Genomic DNA, 20,026 nt, shown 5'->3' on the forward strand with positions numbered 1-20,026 from the left:
TTTAAGTTGTTCTAACAAATGATTTGAGGACAATACATCACAATATTCTCATTATCAAGGCTATGGAGGAACTAACTCACAATATACGGGACCAAGCAATCACTCATCTAATCATCTTCTGGTTTTGTTTCTATCAAATCTTCACACCGGTGATAAAAGAAGATACCCTATGTTTGGTTGGTAAACTCACTATAAATACGGTGAGGATTAGACAGATATTTCACCATTTTTATTAAAAGTTAATCCCTCCCCATAATTTTTGATTCCCTCCTCAAATCCATTCCTTCCCTCCTAATAAGAGGACTCTTCGAATTTAACCTCCTATTAAATATTTTTTTGGCGCCCCATCACCACCGTACATTTGATTAGACAACTCAAATCTTCTCCCAATAAAAATAGAATAGGGAGAAAACTCTTTCCTCCCAACGGTCGACTTATTTACTCGATCATTTCTTGTTTCTTCTCCTCTTTATACTAGACGGAGGCAGAGACTCTAGTTTGGTTTCTCATTTCTGAAAGCAGCAGCAATGGTGAAGAGTAAATCACCTTATGAGGATCTAAGATCACAGAGGATAGAGGAAAATAAAAAGAGAATTAAAGATTTCAAACTCAATCACTTAGCAATCAATTTCAAGAACTCCTCTCCCAACTCCTCACAGGTCTCTCCCTCTCTCCCTCCCTCTGTTTTTATTTTCTTCTCTATTAAAAACCCTAAAACCCTAATACTGTTTTATGTGATCAAAACAGGTGAAACAATCAAAACCCAGGGTTTTGGTTCAGAAAAAATTGGAGTTTGTTCAAGTAAGAAGGTCTAATCGTTTATCTGATAAACCAGCTCCAGTATACGAAGAGGTAATAACCAAGTCATTTCTTGCATACCCATTTGGCATTTTTCATGTTCATATGTTCTGCAAATACTTATTCACAAGAATCACAACCCTTATGTTTTTAGGTTTTTGTGTACGAATACGCAAGGCGAAGATCTATCAATGGATTCTCTAAACCTAGAGCTATTCCATTAGGCGATTTTCCTATAACAACTGAAATTGATAGAAAAAATGCAACAACTAAAGCAGTAAATGTAGAAAAGATATTGGGGGTGATGGGTTCCCTTGCTTTGTAAAACCCATGCTTCATTCTCATGTTAACCGTGGGTTCTGGTTGGTAAGTGCAAATTCTTGTTTTAGCTAAAGATGTTGAATGCTTGAAGATGTTGTGTGCTGAAGATTAACCCTTTGCAATTGTCAATGTATACAGGGTCTCCCTGCTTATTTTTGCAGGAAATACTTGCCGAAACGCGATGAAACAATTACTCTTGTCGATGAAGTTGGGGAAGAGTTCCCAACTAATTACCTTGCTCTGAAGAATGGGTTAAGTTGTTAACACAGTATATGGTCGTGTGTGAAATAACACACAGTAGCTTCTTAGGCAAGTAGTTATGTCTCTTGTATATTAGGAAATAAGAGTTTGTTTTAGGAAATTAGTTTCCTTACAGTTCAAGGAACCGTGTGTATAAATATTGTATGAAATTCACAATTGCAGTGTATGTCTAAACATCAATAAAATTCAGTTACAGTTATCTCTTCTTCTTCTATTACCTTCTTGTTTAATCTCAATCAAAACCCAAGTAGTTCTGACTTGGTATCAGCTAGGTTTAGGTCCTTTTAACCCTATTTTCAATTCGTTTTCTTCCTCAAAAACCATGTCTACTGCAGCTTCTACCACCTCTGAAATCATTGATTCATCTTCTCCTTCTTTAGTTTCAACAATGACCTCTGTTCAATTCTCTCAACCTCATCATATCATCACTGTTAAACTAGATGAAAACAACTATTCTTTGTGGCGAGCTCAGTTTTTGCCGTATCTTCAAGGTTATGACCTCGATGGTTATGTTACGGGTACGAAACCTTGTCCAGCATCCCCTGTTGATGGTGTATCTATTGTTTATGCTTTCTTTGCGAGTTTTCTTGTAAATTATGTATCTTATGTTTGGTTTTGAGTTTATTAGGCACGATGGAGTCATTATGAGCAAAAGAAGGAGAAAACGTCCATTTGGAGTGTAAATGACAAAAAGTCAATTCACAGGTGGCTAGGCTGCGCAAAAAGAAGGATATGAAGAACTGTCAGTCCTCCGCAAGTGATAGTTTAGATGAACAAAGAAATTATGTTGTCGGTTACGCGGAACTGACAGATCAAATAACTTAAGTTAGCCCTTATCTATTTTGCTGGTGCCTGTATCAAGTCCACTTCCTGCACAACCCTGGAATTTATTTCTCTTATCATTCGTTCCTCCTGTTGTCTAATGAATGAGAAAAGTTGCGGTTGTTGTCATGAAGATGAGAGAAGGAACCCATGGGAATCAGAGGGAGGAATGATGAACACAGAAATTCAGAGAAATGAGTGTTATATCCTGTGCCAAATTTCGATTGTAGGTGTTCTTAGAAGCTCAATCTTTCCCTCAATCTTTTGATTTTCGTTTTAGCTGGGGTTTGATGAGTACAATGATGAAATTGAAGAAGGTTGATAGGTCTCGAATCTGTTGCAATTTAGTGAAGTTTCAAGACCAGAAATCAACCAAGACGTGGGATCTGTGGTGGTGATGTATATGGTGGATTTGGATTTAGTCGAAAATGGAAAGAGTTAGGGTTTGTGGTTAATGTTTTCTGCTGATGTTGATTATGTTCATTGAGAGATGGGTTTGATCTGTAAAATGAGTCCGGGAGCTGCTGGTGGTGTAATGGAGCTGTTTCTGTTAACGGATTTGAGATTGAATCTGAGATAAATTATGAGTGTATTTGCTGGAACCAAATCGAGAGGAATCAGAAGCTGCTGCTGTTAATGAATCTGAGATGGAAATGGGTTTGGGGTTGAAGTTGCAGGAATTGAGATTCAAGAGGTTAGGAGGTTGTGTAAGGAAATGATGTTGTTGTTGCCATGGTGATGGGTATGAGTCTGAAGTTGCTGCAGTTGCAGGATAGTGAAATTGAAGGTGATAGTGGTAGCTGGTGACTGCAGAAAGGGCACTGATGTCGGAGAATGGCGATGAACTAAAGCAGGAATGGGTGTGTGAAGTTACTGGTTGTGTTTGCAGCAGGTATTGCTTTTGAGTTGCAGCTGCATTCACAGGTGGTGCTGGACAGAATTGGCTGGCGCAGTTGTGTAATATAGAAGAGATGCAGTTTGTGTACAAGCAAGGTGTAAGGGTCTTGGATGAACTGAAGTTGTATGCAAGGGACTGATACTAATGCTTGATGTTGTGTTGAGCTGAAAAAATGGATGTTGCTGTGCTGCTGTTGGTTATGGAGGAATGCTTAGGCTTGTAGATGAAAAATGAATGGAATAACTAGCTGTTGTTGGTACCTACTTAACGGTTCCGAAATGAAGTTGTGGAGCAATTGCATGTGTTGTGGCTTGATTATGTTGGTGGTGGTCTTGAAGCTAGTTGCAACTGGAGATAAAGATTTGTGTTGATGCTGTGCAAGGAACTGAAATTGTAGGCAGAAATGGGCCATTGATGATTGCTTGCTACTGAGATTTCAAGAATGAATGCAGTGGAGTAATTTTGGTGCTACTGCCATGGTCACAGTGATGGCACTGCAGTTGTAGGTGCAGTCTGGTGGAATGTAGAAGCTGAGAAAGATATTGAAGTTCAGTGGGATTGTGTGCCTGTAGAGAAGAAAGTATGAACTTGCAGAATGAAGCTACAGGTAGACAGTGTTGGTCTGGTGCTATTGGAAGGGGCATTACAGTGGCGACTAAAGTGGTGATTGAGCTGCAGGTTTCAGCTGAATTGAAGTCACAGGGAAGAGCAAATGGACTGCTGCACAATGATTGTGCAGCAGGAGATATGGCAGTATAGCAGTGCTGCACAATGATTGTGCAACAGATGATATGGTTGGCTAAGAAGCTGTTATGCACAATGATTGTGCAGCAGAGGAGGAGCCATTAAGCACAATCATTGTGCATCAGCAAGCTCAGGCCAGTGCAATGGCCTTGGCCAATACCAACTCAGCTGAATTGCCTTGACTGGTTGACTCGGTTCTGACTCGTTGACCTGACCGAGTTGACTCGTTGACTCGACGTCTTGACCCGTTTGACCGGTGACCGGGCGGACTTTGCCGGTCATCTAAGACACTATTCCGGCAACTTTCCCGGTCACATTCCGTGCAGTTCCGGCGATGTTTTTTTGGGAAGACTTTCTACATGGTTTTTTCTCACTTTTGGGCCACGTGGATTTTCATCTAATGGACATTGAGGACTAGACCTAATTTTGGAACAAGAGAAGCATATAAATAGAAAAGTATTTCTCAAAACCTAGATATCTCCATTAGGGAGTCTTCTACTTTATTCGAGGGTTTAGAAACATGATAGGTTTTTTCTTCCCTCTTGTTATGAACTCCATGAATATGAGCTAATTGATTTTGTTATTGGTTGAAGATGTAGTTGGATTTTGCAACCAAGTTATGACTTTTATGAATTAGTTTTCTCTCAATATTATCGTTTGATTTCTACTGCGTATAATAATTGCATGGTTGATGTATTGCAATATGATTGAATGTTTGTTTGGTTGAGTCTAGAATTGATTGAACTCACATCCATATCTATAGCTATTTAGGGTTCATCATCGAGCGATAACCTTGAAAACGAGTAGCATGATATGATTACGGTTTGTAGTGATACACTCTTGTAATCATATGTAGAAATTGACCTTTGCCCGAATTTTCATGCGCAATGTATGACAATTGCATTGATCAGCCTTTTTCTTAAACTTAATGCTCATAGGAATTGAACTTAATTAGCGCAAGGCGTTAGGTTATTCTTTAGGTAGAATTCACATGCGCAGCTCTAATGTGTGTGTTGATGACTTAGGAAATTTACGGAGTATTCTTGCAATAAGGTATTCTTTGGCTTTTGATGATAACGAGATTAAATACGAATTCTAATCATACATTCAAAACTTGTTTACAGTTGAAGATGAAACCTTTACCCAATATTTTCACATCCTTGATTTGCGTGTTTGTTTTGCTTTTATTTTAGTTTACTTTATAAAAATCAGAAAATCCCCCTTGTTACGCATAAGAAACCATAACATATTTACAACCTAGATCCTCTCTGTGGGAACGAACTCTTTCTTATCACATACTATATTTATATCTAGTTGAGCGAGAAAGTAATTTATTTTTGATGCATACGACTGCGGTCAAATTTTGGCGCCGTTGCCGGGGAGGCAGCGGTTGTCAGTTGTTTTTGGTTTCTTATTTTTGTTTTTAGTCTTGTTTTTTATTTTGTTTTTGTTTTTATTTTCTGGTTTTTAACCTTGTTTTGAGAACTCTTGTTTCAGGTACCAATTCCTATGGACGGAGCATATTGGAACAATAGGTACGGTTATCAGCCTCAACAAAGTGATGACAACTATCACCCTTGCGGGGAATACAATCAAAATCAATCCTTTGGTTATGATCAATATTCCACGTACCCTTTGAGTTATTCTCATACATATAAACCTTCTTATGGTAGGTATGTAAGTGAGCAACCACAAGGAGGGGAGACTAGTTGTACTCCTATTCATATTTCTTCGAGTTTGGTAGATGAGATGCAACAATTTATGGTCAGCATGGAGTCGGTTTGTAGACAACCAAGCGTGGAACCAATTTCATCGACCGAATGTGCTCATAGTATGTTTGCCCAATTTCTGATCGTAGTTATGATCATTCACCCATTCAAAGGGAAGATAATTGGCATAGCAATACTGAAGTAAGTGATTCTACTTTTTCCTTGTCGAACGAGCTTTTCCAACAAATGGAACACTATTTTCAAAATTTGGATGGATCACTCCAAGAGCTTCAAAAAGGTGTTTCCATTTTAAGACAAGGCATTGAAGAATACAAAGAGGACATGCAAAATTCTGCGAAAGACCAATCTTTGGGAAGTGGTAGCCAATCATATGTTAGCTATGATAGTGATGACGACTATGAAAGTACATTGCTTGAACCAATTTATGGTGACATCCCCGAGGAGTGTACAATGGAGTCTTTTTGCAATCAAGGTGAAGACGAAGAGGAATATGATGACAACAGTGTAGCTTACTCAAGCCTTGATCTTTATAATGATCAAGAACCTATTCAAAAGGTAGAGATTGAGGATGATGCAATGAGTGTTCTAAAGAAATTCCTTATGGACAGAATTGCATCCGCAAAAGTGTATGTGTCGAACAACGAAGAGGAATATGTTGAAAATGAGACCGTTATGACCAATATTATGGAAGACCCAATTGAGCTTGCAAAGAATTCTAATGAAGATATTGATGTCGAGACTTTAGTTAAGGTAGAAATGAATGAAGAATGGTTGCAAGGTTTGATAGAGGACCATGATATAAAAGAGGTGAGTAATTCACTTGAGTTTTTCAAGGATGAAGAGGATTTTGTGATACAAGAGATTGTGCAAGGTTTGTCTAACCCTTTGCCTATTGTTTCTTCTCATTTACCTCTTATTGGTTTGAATGTATGTGCCTCGAGAATATTTTTGAATGACTTTGTTTCTCGATTTCCGCCATTAGAGATACTTGATTCTCCAACAATGCAGGTTTTGGAACAAGAAACCGTGGAAGTACCCGACTTCTATGTTCTTTATACACTCCCAAGTGTGGACAAGAATAAGTGTGGGGGAAGCTTTTATCGGCTAATAGCTTCGTTTCTATTTTATATTACTAATATTTGTGCGAAGCTAGTGTTTGCAAAACAGGTTCTATGGGTGGATCCCCAACTTTTCAGATTGTTGGTGTATGGGGAATTCATCTTGCAAGTCGGGCTGACGACTTTAAACCAAGCGCTAAATGGGAGGCAACCCACTGGTTTTATGTATCTATCTCTATCTTTTTATTTTTCAAGTCTTTTATCTTTATTTTCTTATAGTGGATATTTGCACATCAAAACTCCAACTTTTAGAGATTTTTGAACAATTTAGAATAAACACTAGCCTTTCTAAGTAGATGGAATTTTTTCTTGACGATGAGGTATATATATTGGCTGAGTTGAGATAAGATGCCAACTAAATAGCTTGTTTAGTATTTATCCTCTATTGTTCAACAATAACTATGAGTTGGAGTATGAGTTTTTATTATGCATTTTATTGTCTTGTTGTGTATATATATCATGTTATAAAATTTCCCACCTTGACTTTCTTTGGACGATTCAATTTACATTGAGGACAATGTAAAGTTTAAGTGTGGGGGAGTGTTCTCATGTAGAGTTTTTAGCCTTGTTAGTTTTCCCTTGTGTTTATAAAAAAAAAAAAGTAGAAAAAGTAGAAAAAACTAAAAAAAAAATGATGATAAACTCCTAAGTCTAGCAACTTGTGCATTACACTACTGGAAACATCGTGGTTGTAGGAGTTGAGGAACCCATTAGTAGAGTCTATTCATATGAAAGCGAACAAAATATAAACATAAATAATATGTTAGTTGTCACCATATCTCGGATTCGTCACCATATCACGTTCTATTTTTATTTTTCCATATTTATCTATTGTTTCTCTAAGTGAATTGGTGGGGCACGAACATCGAATTGTTATCACTGCTAGGATGAAATAGAGTGATTGAGTTGCTACAACAAAGAAAAAAAAAAGACCGACCAATTGACCAAAAGGAATAAAAATGACACTTGGATAAAGCAATATGTGTGTGTTCTCCCTGTCTCCGTCGCCTAAGCAAGCGTGGAGTGCAGGATCCAAGGGAACTATCATGTAATCTGCTGACAAGAAACATGCGCTTGGATCCACAAAATCCAATCATGATGTCATCAAAAAAAAATTGAAAAAGGGAAAAGAAAAGAAAAAAATATTATTGTGTTGAATAAAATCAATCGATGGTTCCCTTGTATATGCCAGTGAATTGATCTAGAATTAAGTTTGTCGACCGCTGGTTCCCTTGTATATGCCAGTGGTGTTGATATTAATATTTGGACCAGTAGCTCAATCCAATAGGGTTTTTAAGTTTGTTTTGGCAGTGACCTTCAGACAGATATGGGAAACACCGTTCACCTTAGTCAACAGTTCGCCACCATCTATTTTCTATATTCATCTTCTTAATCTTTTCATGTGATTGTGGTTGATTAGATTCCGAGTATTGTGGTTGTGTTCAACTTTCTGATAAATCTATATTACTAATTTATGAATGAATTGGATTCGAAAGTGGGTACTTCCTCCTGTAATCATTGACTGTATGCCATCGAATAAAAAATGCTTAGTGTCATTAAATTGTCACAAGTAGCTGGATTTTGGAAGAAAAGGTTTTGTAGGTACACCTCTTGTAAACCTTCACGAGACTGTAACTCGTCCACTAGGGATACCTAGGGGTTTAAAGTCCTGTTATTCATGCTAAGAGTAACCGTAGCCTCGACGAGAGGGAGTTGTATGTATGTTTTTGAGTTGTAATGTTTTGATTTGCTCGAGGACTAGCAAAGTCTAAGTGCGGGAGAATTTGATAGGTGTTGTAAAACACCGTAATGTCTATCTATTGTTTATGCTTTCTTTGCGAGTTTTCTTGTAAATTATGTATCTTATATTTGGTTTTGAGTTTATTAGGCACGATGGATTAATTATGAGCAAAAGAAGGAGAAAACGTCCATTTGGAGTGTAAATGGCAAAAAGTCAATTCACAGGTGGCTAGGCTGCGCAAGAAGAAGGAGGTGAAGAAATGTCAGTCCTCCGCAAGTGACAGTTTAGATGAACAAAAAAATTATTTTGTCGGTTACGCGGAACTGACAGATCAAATAACTTAAGTTAGCCCTTATCTATTTTGCTGGTGCCTGTATCAAGTCCACTTCCTGCACAACCCTGGAATTTATTTCTCTTATCATTCGTTCCTCCTGTTGTCTAATGAATGAGAAAATTTGCGGTTGTTGTCATGAAGATGAGAGAAGGAACCCATGGGAATCAGAGGGAGGAATGATGAACACAGAAATTCAGAGAAATGAGTGTTATAGCCTGTGCCAAATTTCGATTGTAGGTGTTCTTAGAAGCTCAATCTTTCCCTCAATATTTTGATTTTCGTTTTAGCTGGGGTTTGATGAGTACAATGATGAAATTGAAGAAGGTTGATAGGTCTCGAATCTGTTGCAATTTAGTGAAGTTTCAAGACCAGAAATCAACCAAGACGTGGGATCTGTGGTGGTGATGTATATGGTGGATTTGGATTTAGTCGAAAATGGAAAGAGTTAGGATTTGTGGTTAATGTTTTTTGCTGATGTTGATTATGTTCATTGAGATATGGGTTCGATCTGTAAAATGAGTCTGAGAACTGTTGGTGGTGTAATGGAGCTGTTTCTGTTAACGGATTTGAGATTGAATCTGAGATAGATTATGAGTGTATTTGCTGGAACCAAATCGAGAGGAATCAGAAGCTGCTGCTGCTAATGAATCTGAGATGGAAATGGGTTTGGGGTTGAAGTTGCAGGAATTGAGATTCAAGAGGTTAGGAGGTTGTGTAAGGAAATGATGTTGTTGTTTCCATGGTGATGGGTATGAGTCTGAAGTTGCTGCAGTTGCAGGATAGTGGAATTGAAGGTGATAGTGGTAGCTGGTGACTGCAGAAAGGGAACTGATGTCGGATAATGCCGATGAAATAAAGCAGGAATGGGTGTGTGAAGTTACTGGTTGTGTTTGCAGCAGGTATTGCTTTTGAGTTGCAGCTGCATTCACATGTGGTGCTGGACAGAATTGGCTGGCGCAGTTGTGTAATATAGAAGAGATGCAGTTTGTGTACAAGCAAGGTGTAAGGGTCTTGGATGAACTGAGGTTGTATGCAAGGGACTGATACTAATGCTTGATGTTGTGTGGAGATGAAAAATGGATGTTGCTGTGCTGCTGTTGGTTATGGAGGAATGCTTAGGCTTGTAGATGAAAAATGAATGGAATAACTAGTTGTTGTTGGTACTTGGCTAAACGGTTCCGAAATGAAGTTGTGGAGCAATTGCAGGTGTTGTGACTTGATTATGTTGGTGGTGGTCTTGAAGCTAGTTGCAACTGGAGATAAAGATTTGTGTTGATGTTGTGCAAGGAACTGAAATTGTAGGCAGAAATGGGCCATTGATGATTGGTTGCTACTGAGATTTCAAGAATGAACGCAGTGGAGTAATTTTGGTGCTACTGCCATGGTCACAGTGATGGCACTGCAGTTATAGGTGCAGTCTGGTGGAATGTAGAAGCTGAGAAAGATATTGAAGTTCAGTGGGATTGTGTGCCTGTAGAGAAGAAAGTATGAACTTGCAGAATGAAGCTGCTGGTAGACAGTGTTGGTCTGGTGCTATTGGAAGGGGTATTACAGTGGCGACTGAAGTGGTGATTGAGCTGCAGGTTTCAGCTGAATTGAAGTCACATGGAAGAGCAAATGGACTGCTGCACAATGATTGTGCAGCAGGAGATATGGCAGTATAGCAGTGCTGCACAATGATTGTGCAGCAGATGATATGGTTGGCTAAGAAGCTGTTATGCACAATGATTGTGCAGCAGAGGAGGAGCCATTAAGCACAATCATTGTGCATCAGCAAGCTCAGGCCAGTGCAATGGCCTTGGCCAATACCAACTCAGCTGAATTGCCTTGATTGGTTGACTCGGTTCTGACTCGTTGACCTGGCCGAGTTGACTCGTTGACTCGACGTCTTGACCCGTTTGACCGGACAGACTTTGCCGGTCACCTGAGACACTTTTCCGGCCAACTTCCGTCGACGTTTTTTGGGCATAGTTTCTACATGGGTTTTTCTCACTTTTGGGCCACGTGGATTTTCATCTAATGGACTTTGAGGATTAGACCTAATTTTGGAACAAGAGAAGCATATAAATAGAAAAGTCTTTCTCAAAACCTAGATATCTCCATTAGGGAGTCTTCTACTTTATTCGAGGGTTTAGAAACATGATAGGTTTTCTCTTCCTTCTTGTTATGAACTCCATGAATATGAGCTAATTGATTTTGTTATTGGTTGAAGATGTAGTTGGATTTTGCAACCAACTCAATATTATCGTTTGATTCTACTGCGTATAATAATTGCATGATTGATGTATTGCAATGTGATTGAATGTTTGTTTGGTTGAGTCTATAATTGATTGAACTCACATCCATATCTATAGCTATTTAGGGTTCATCATCGAGCGATAACCTTGAATACGAGTAGCATGATATGATTACGGTTTGTAGTGATACACTCTTGTAATCATATGTAGAAATTGACCTTTGCCCGAATTTTCATGCGCAATGTATGACAATTGCATTTATTAGCCTTTTTCTTAAACTTAATGCTCATAGGAATTGAACTTAATTAGCGCAAGGCGTTAGGTTATTCTTTAGGTAGAATTCACATGCGCAGCTCTAATGTGTGTGTTGATGACTTAGGAAATTTACGGAGTATTCTTGCAATAAGGTATTCTTTGGATTTTGATGATAATGAGATTAAATACGAATTCTAATCATACATTCAAAACTTGTTTACAATTGAAGATGAAACCTTTACCCAATATTTTCACATCCTTGATTTGCGTGTTTGTTTTGCTTTTATTTTAGTTTACTTTATAAAAATCAGAAAATCCCCCTTGTTTACATAAGAAACCATAACATATTTACAACCTAGATCCTCTCTGTGGGAACGAACTCTTTCTTATCACATACTATATTTATATCTAGTTGAGCGAGAAAGTGAATTATATTTGCACAGCTGACAACCGGTCAAGTCCCTACACCGGCGTTTCTCTCTTGGATAAAACAAGATAAAATCCTGGTAAGTTGGTTGTTCTCTTCTCTTACACCTGCTATTTTTCGTCATGTTCATCGTCTTACGACTTCAAAAGCAATTTGGGACTCTCTTGAAGCTCAATATGCCTCTAAATCTGATGCTCAAATTCATCATCTTCACTGTGAGCTCCGTACTCTTCAGAAAGGGTCTAAAACCATGAGAGAATATATCAATTATGATCGAAATTTGGTGGATAATCTTGCTGCTACTAATACCACAGTCACCGACAAGGAGTTTCGACACTGTCTTCTCGCTGGTCTTGACAGTTCATATGATGATATCGTTACTTCTTTGACTATAACGATGAGTTCTCTAACTGTGGAAGATTTTCTTACCTTTCTTCTAACCTTTGAACTCCGTATAGAACATCAGACAAAAACCTTAGCTACTCAGCCGATAGCCAATATTGCTGCACCTTCACGGAATACTACGTCCAGTGGGCCTCGATACTCTGACGCTTACAACCAGTCCAGTGGGCCTCGATCATCTGGTGCTTACAACCCGTCCCGATGTTATGGCGCTTCCAATTCGTTTCCATCTCAAGGAACACCTTCATGGAATTCTGCATCCAGTGGGCCCCGGTTCTCTACATCACAACGTTTTTCAGCTGCTCTGTCACAACATGGAAGTTTTGAAATTCCCTGTCAGCTTTCTGGTCGTCCAAATCATGAAGCCCCAGACTGTTGGAACCGTTTTGATCGAAGTTTTCGTCCTCCTCGTCGTCAACCACCAGCTTCCGCACCACGTGCTTATACTGCTCATACTGGTTTGCTGCCAACTCCTCCATGGACTCCTGATAGCGGTTCTACTGATCATATAACTAATGATTTTTCTCGTCTTCAATTTCCAACTGAGTACACTGGTCCTGATCAAATTCAAATGGTTAATGGTTCCTCTATTCCAATTTCTAATGTTGGATCCTCTATTTTGGGAACTCCTAATCGTAAGTTGAAGCTTCGTAATGTTCTTTTTGCACCACAAATATCTCGTAATCTCTTATCTGTTTCCCGTCTTACCACTAATAATAATGTTTTATTCTAATTTCATCCGAATTTTTATCTTGTGAAGGATCGATGTACCGGGAAGGTTCTTCTTCGCGGCACTAGGAAGGGTGGTCTCTATCAACTCGATGATTCGTCTAAGTCTCCCAAAGTTTGCATTGGTGGATGGATGGGGTTTGCACTAGCTCATGATCTAATTGATGAGGATGCTTTAGTCTTTCAGTTAGTTGAACCTACAAAATTCAAGATGATAATTAGAACCTCAATGTTCATAATTCTTTAAGAGACTTTATATTGCACATATCTGTTTCAATTTCCTTGGATGGTTTTATTTAATTGACCATCAAATTTCTTTAAATGACTTTATCTGTTTCATTTACACTTCCTGTGTAGATTCGTATTCACAGGACGAAAGAAATGGTGAAGAGTTTTCTAAGTTTGAGGTTTTGTCCCTTATTCAGGGTAACTTTGTCTCTATGTATTACGGGTAGTGTAGTAATGGGTGTTATTTAAAACAACAGTGATACACACACCGTGACCCAGCACCGTAAAATGCACCGAGAGGGGACGCACGGCCTAAATGTTACCCTCTCTGCATTGGGATAGAGGTGATGCATGAGTGGGCCCCACCCCCTTTCACCCGGTGCTGCACTTCGAAGTGCATCTATACTTTCCGAAAATTTAAAAGCCCTTTTGTTGACATTAGCAGGATAAATGTTTGATTCCATGGAGTTTTGGTTGTTGTTAGAGTGAAATGGATCATGGAATGGGTTTTTTGAGTTTTGAATCAGAATTATTTCAGCCCAGTCAGAATGGCTGCAATCAGTCAGCCGGAACTGACTTTTTTTATATCAATATAACCAAATCAACGACGTAATTCAGGTGTCGTACCTAGCGACAACCAGATCTGAGTAAACTTGGTAGTGTCGTTTCAGAAAAAAGACACTAAATCTACGTCACTTTCAGAGGCATTCCGAAAATGACGTATAACTCGTTAATACGACACTTTTCAACTATCTTAAAACGACTTATTCCACATTTTCCTTATTTCGGACATCAGGATTAAACCTTTTTTCAGTAGTGAAATCCATTCCCTTGAGTGTTTCGTACTTTCAAAAACAAGAGCTGTCAACGAAACTTGTAAATTGATGTTTGCAATCAATACTGTGAGGAAATATGATTTCATCTATATCTTCAATTCTGATCCATTTAGCGGGTTTAATTCTTGATTTCCCATTTTCATACTAGCAAAAATATGAAAAATCCTAGTTACGGCTTTAAACAGTCTTCCCCAATATGTTTGAATACATAACAAGAGATTATCTTTTATAGGAAGACTTGGCAACAAAAACCGGAAATAACTAGTTTTAGGAAAATCACTCAAAATCGGAAACCGTGGCTTGTGGGGAAACAATTCCGATTTTGTGTCTAGGTCTTTCTTTTAGAAAAACGGGTTTTTACGGACTAGATTTTTATTTCGGGTTGATTCCATGTTTTTGTCCAATAATCTGTGTACTCTTTTATTACCAGAGTGTGATAATATCACTTGAAAATTTATTCAAGAATTTACTAGAGTATGATTCAGAATCATAAATCATGTATTTCAAAAGATCACTTGCTTCACTAAAACAGTTGTGAGGTGCATGAAGCAATCCATTGTTAATAAAATTATTAACCGAAAACTTATTCCTTGAAGGAATACATATTTTCCAAAGTCGCATCCTAGATAGCGAAGCATTGACAGAATTATATCTGAAAATGTACATGTATATATTTTGGTAAGTTATTCAAAATATATTTAAGGTTCCAGAATTATCAAGAACACAACAGCCATGGTTTATACAAATCATAAGAGGAATCTTATGCATTTTCAAGATACAACTTGTTACATAGGCCTTAGTATCATTGTTACTCAACAAAATGATATACAATCCTATGTTAACTAAAGGAACATGTAAGTCACTTAAGACATACATAAGCATTATTCCTAACATATTTAGGAATATGAGTATTACATACTTCATACGTGATTTCCACCACGATCTTATAAAGTAATCAAATCCTGCAACTACGTTAACTGAATCGACCATTAGATTCAATTCTTATAGGTTGGATCGCACCAAACACAGATTGTTAGATCTTTTCGTGTTTTCCTGCTCTGATACCAATTGAAAAGGTGAGGGTACCCAAATATACCTCAAGCTAAAACTTTTCCTACCTATAATTCATTTCTCCGAAAGTGATTGTCTATGGACTGAGTCTGGACAATACAACTAATCGGTTCACACTTCGTGTGACCGTCTATGGATACGAGATCGAGACAATACAACAACGAAGTATGTTTACTTGATACAAAGGTTCGGATTTAACCAAACACAATAGGATTGCTTATCAAGTAAATAGTAATTAACGTTTGTGTAATTTATTTTAATTATAATAAGATAATTATAATGCGGAAACTAAAAGTAAATGACACAACAAGATTTTGTTAACGAGGAAACCGCAAATGCAGAAAAACCCTGGGACATAGTCTAGAATTGAATACTCTCAGGATTAAGCCGCTATATAAAATTACACCAACTTCGTATAGTTGAGACCAAGCAACTAAACCTATAATTCACCTAGTTCCGTATGTATTCCCACGCCTCCAAATTATGAATAAGTCACGTACTTGGAACAATTCCTTTGGTTCGTATTCCAAACAGTAAAGGAACAACAAATCTGTTTGGTATCAACTCTATTCAACCAAGTGATATGAGTCGGACAAATGATCTTCCATTTAACTTAACATAAACTCCTTCGTTAGGTCCTTAGATCTATCTTATACTTAATTACCGATGTAATCGTTTAAGATTAAGCTAACAACACCTTTAATCCGAAGAATCGTGTTGATGCCGATCTACTCAATAAATCAATCCAATCTACCACAAGGATAAACCAATTATTAATTGGATCCTTTTTTACCGAAACAAGTATTGTGCACACCAAAGATTATAAAACCCAAGTCAGATCTTCAATATCTTTTTTGTCTTCAAATCTTCCTAAATCTTCAATAAAAACCTGCACACAATCACTTGAATCTCTTGTGATCAATCACACACAGAACGGAGTCTGTTAACAATGGATTATCACAAGATCGTCTTTAGAACTCACAACAGTCTAAAGATCCCTGTCGAAACTCTGAACTAGTTTGAGTGAATCTTATATCAGAAGAGAAGATTCTCAAGAATAAACAAACTAGGTGCAATCAGATTTCAACCACCGTTAGTCAATCAAATCAATCGAAAACAAAAGATAAACCGGAATTATCTAGTTTCCCACCAACGGTACACGCTAGAGATTCTCAATCCCAAAGAAGACTTTAAACTGAGCGGTCGTAAGAGATTTCGCCTAATTAGGTTACTCTCCTACTCGAATAGGCGGCTACACCAGTAACAACAATAAAAGAAGAAGTCTGTTGTTACGAAGGATTAGTTTGCTAGAAAGGAAAACTTCAAGTATTTATAGACAAGGAAGTTTGGACGCCAAGGAATTTCCAAAACCGAAAATATTCTCAAGATACTCATTAAAGCACAGATTCGGTTTTCATAATTCCTGGAAATGCTCTGTCCAAAAATAATGATCGAAATCTCTCGGAAAATCTAATTAGTAAATGCACATTACTAATTATGGAATTTACCTACAAAATGAAATTAATAACCTTAATTAAAAGATTCTTAACTTACTTATGTTTCGATCTTGGGATTCTCTTCCCTTAGCCGTTAAGGAATATCTTTGAACAATTAAAGATATAAACATTCATAGCACGTGTTCAAAGTGTGTCGACATCTTTACTTTGTAAGTTCTCTTTCACACTTACAACCTTGAAACCGATTTGCCACACTTCCAAACAAGTTTAGAATTGGCTCATCTGACTTTCAAGAACTATGTGATTGATCAAACCAACATTCAATCACAATCATGGGTTTAACGGTTCTACCAAAACAAGTTCCGGTTCTACCCCCATGTGAGTACTGTGCATAGTCACACTAGCTTTACAAAATTTGGTTGACTAGGTACTAGGATCGGTTCCCCATATATATATGGTATCTAACTTATATGTGTTGCACATGTCCATAGGATCAGTTCCCCTTTGCCTAAAAACATGTTGCACATGTCCATAGGATCGGTTCCCCTTTCTGCTATAAATCTTGTTGCACCCCATACAAGGATCGGTTCCCCTTGTGATGTACTGCACCTCTTACTAGGATCGGTTCCCCTCTCCCATATTTGGTCAGACACACAAACCCGATCATACCATAGGTGATTACTTAAGCTCGGTTTTGCTAATAAAAGTTATACCAATACATAAATCATGCCTTTATGAATAGTTCTACCAAGAACACAACAAGTTGTGAGCGGTTGTACTCAATCACACATATGGGTTGTTCATAAGATATGCAATGAATAACAAAACCAATAACACCTGGAAATTTCCTTTTCGGTCCACAAACAAGTTTATGAACTTACTTCCTTAGAACACATGTAAACATTGTTCCCTAGGATGAAATCCTCACCTCATACCCATACATAATCACAATATCATTCAAATGATTATGGCGATGTCTTATCTACAAAGTTTAATAGTTAAGCAATAAACCTCGTATTGTATTCCTTAATACTATGTCTATCTAGAGTTCAAATATGCTTCGCAGTTATGTTTTCAATATGCACGACTTGAAAGATATGTTAGGGAATGAAACAGTTCAAGTCAAATATCACTAACCTCAAGTGGAAGGATGATTGTTGTCGTTGTAGCTCCTTGCTTCTTCACATCTTCAATTCTTCGCAATACTTGTAATGTCTCATATCCTAATACTTTCAAGCTAACCTATACGAAGTTGACTCTAGTACATAATCAAGCGACTCTTAACATGAGTTTTTATTCACTAAAATATGACAACCAAACTTGACATACCAACGCTTGGTGGGTTCAACCAAGCAATGCTCTAACAATCTCCCCCTTTGTCAATTTTGGTGACAAAACTCTTACATCATATGGATAAACAAATTACAAGAATTCATTACGCATCCGCTTGATTCCCGATTCAACAGCACAGTAAAACTGCTTACATTCAATCCTTGAAAATGCCGTTGTTGACATTATAATAACAAAGCTATTACTCCCCCTAAGGAATATAGGTAGATATTCAATCCACAAGTCTTTGTTATACCAATTTATATGACATGTTACCCCCCTTTAGTCTGTGCTTTCACTCTTTCGTTAGATAAACATTCAAGTACCAATGTTCTTTTCCCTAATGATGCCAATCAATATAAAACCAATGCCAACATCACCTGTTTACTCCATATATTTCTCCCCCTTTTTGTCACAAAAATGACAAAAAAAACAAAAAAATAAAGGACAACATGAAAAGAATCTTACAAATCTCAGAATAGACTTGCAAACTTGTAGAGTTAGGCACGATGGTTCCACACATCATGTTCTGATAACCAATATCAAAACCGAAACTACAAGTAGTATTATTTTGATATGTTACCAAGGAAACAATTGTCCGAAACAATTTTTACAATTTAGTTTAGCAAACCAAAAACAACTAAGCACCTTAGTCCCTTTGCTAAACTGATTGTTCAAAAACAACCGGTTAATTCGATAAGACCAAAATAAAGATAAACTTTATTTCTCTCATCAGGTTCTAATTATCCATAAACTTAGACCTTTAAATTTTAAACAAGACAAGTACTAGGTTAGTTAACTAGCATTTCTTGTTTAGTCATTCGATTATACTTGAATAACCGAAACCTCACTTTGATAAGTCTAACTAAAATCAAAATTAACTTAGTTTCTCTTATTCGGAATCGAATTGGACTAAACAACCCATCCCGTACACAAATTATTTCGTTAAGCCATAAATAATTCATACAAACCAAAATAAATCAACTTGCATAATTATTCACCTCAACCGGAAGCAATTGAAACAACATAGACATTAATAGCACCGCAATTGCACCGAAATTTTGTAAGCCTAAACAATTGATACCATAAAAAAGCAAGATAACAATAGTTTTTCTTAACCAGAACCAATTGAATCACACACAACATCAATTGTACCGAAATTTTCTAAGCCTAAACGATTGTTGCCACATAATAAATCAAGATAACAATAGTTTTTCTTAACAGGAACCAATTGAATCATACATCCACACACACATCATGGAATAAACATCAATTGAACCGAAATTTTGTTAAGAAAAAGCAACAAATATATATAAAATAAACTCATGCTTTTCTTAAATAGGAAAACAATTAACTAACAAGATTGTTACCTCAAATTTCGCATCCACTTCTCCAATATGATTGCATCTTCGTCCAGGGAGAATTGATATCAAAATATCAACAAGTTGTCATGCTTATGCATAAACAAAATAATAACAACAAACCTCAACCTTTACCAGAGAAAGGCTGAAAACCGGTTTTAACAATTGCAAGAAAAAGTTGAAAACTGTCGAAACACATATGCTTTTATGCTAAACCAAAATTGATTCAACATATTGTGACTTTTTCACATATCGTTTCTACCAGAACCCCTCATGATCCTTTTATAAAGCCTACCTACATGGGCTAGAACTTAATCCTGCTAAATCAAAAAGTTACGCAAACTATAAGGGTTCACAATATATGAGATCGAATATTAAGGTGGTAAAAGCGAAACCAAACATCCCATAAACATACACAACAATAAGGTAAAAGCAATTAAGCACAGGCTTATGTAAACCGAAAACTATCACAAGAAAAATTACCAATCAAATAATTTTATTCATAATTAAGATAGTCTTATTCATAATAGACTTTATTGAAGTAAATCAAAAACTAACGTCTATTTTTCTTGAACATATTTAATCTTCTTTTACTTTTTCAATTTAATCACTGAGAAGAACATTCCTTAAGACCAAGTGGTTTTTGTCGCTCTTCTTCAATTCTTGATTCCTGATCCCAAAACTCTGATTCAAAATTTTGAATTCCTTTAAGAGTTTCTATGTCTTTTCGAGCAGTGAAGCCCATCTGTTTCTGAAAACAGTCAAGTTGTTTACCTAAACTTTCAAGGTGAGCAAGAAGTGTCCTCTTGTAAGAATTTGGTGAAATTCTTCTGTCAATATCATGATGGGTTTGTATCCCAATCATTTGACTTATAATCATATTAGTCACAGCATTTATGCTCAACCTATCTTCAAAATCTTATCCTC

At 37.1% G+C, this 20,026-nt stretch overlaps 1 protein-coding gene across 1 annotated transcript; it reads left to right on the plus strand.

Moving 5' to 3' along the window:
- Positions 1-527: 527 nt before the first annotated feature.
- Positions 528-1,383, plus strand: LOC113359737 (B3 domain-containing protein Os06g0194400-like). The gene is made up of 4 exons (XM_026603322.1): positions 528-659; positions 748-852; positions 953-1,119; positions 1,281-1,383. Exons 1-4 carry the CDS (start codon positions 528-530, stop codon positions 1,381-1,383), a joined length of 507 nt encoding a protein of 168 aa, XP_026459107.1.
- Positions 1,384-20,026: the final 18,643 nt, after the last annotated feature.

The sequence above is a fragment of the Papaver somniferum genome, chromosome 3 (assembly GCF_003573695.1).
Source record: "Papaver somniferum cultivar HN1 chromosome 3, ASM357369v1, whole genome shotgun sequence".
Taxonomy (NCBI): Eukaryota; Viridiplantae; Streptophyta; class Magnoliopsida; order Ranunculales; family Papaveraceae; genus Papaver; species Papaver somniferum.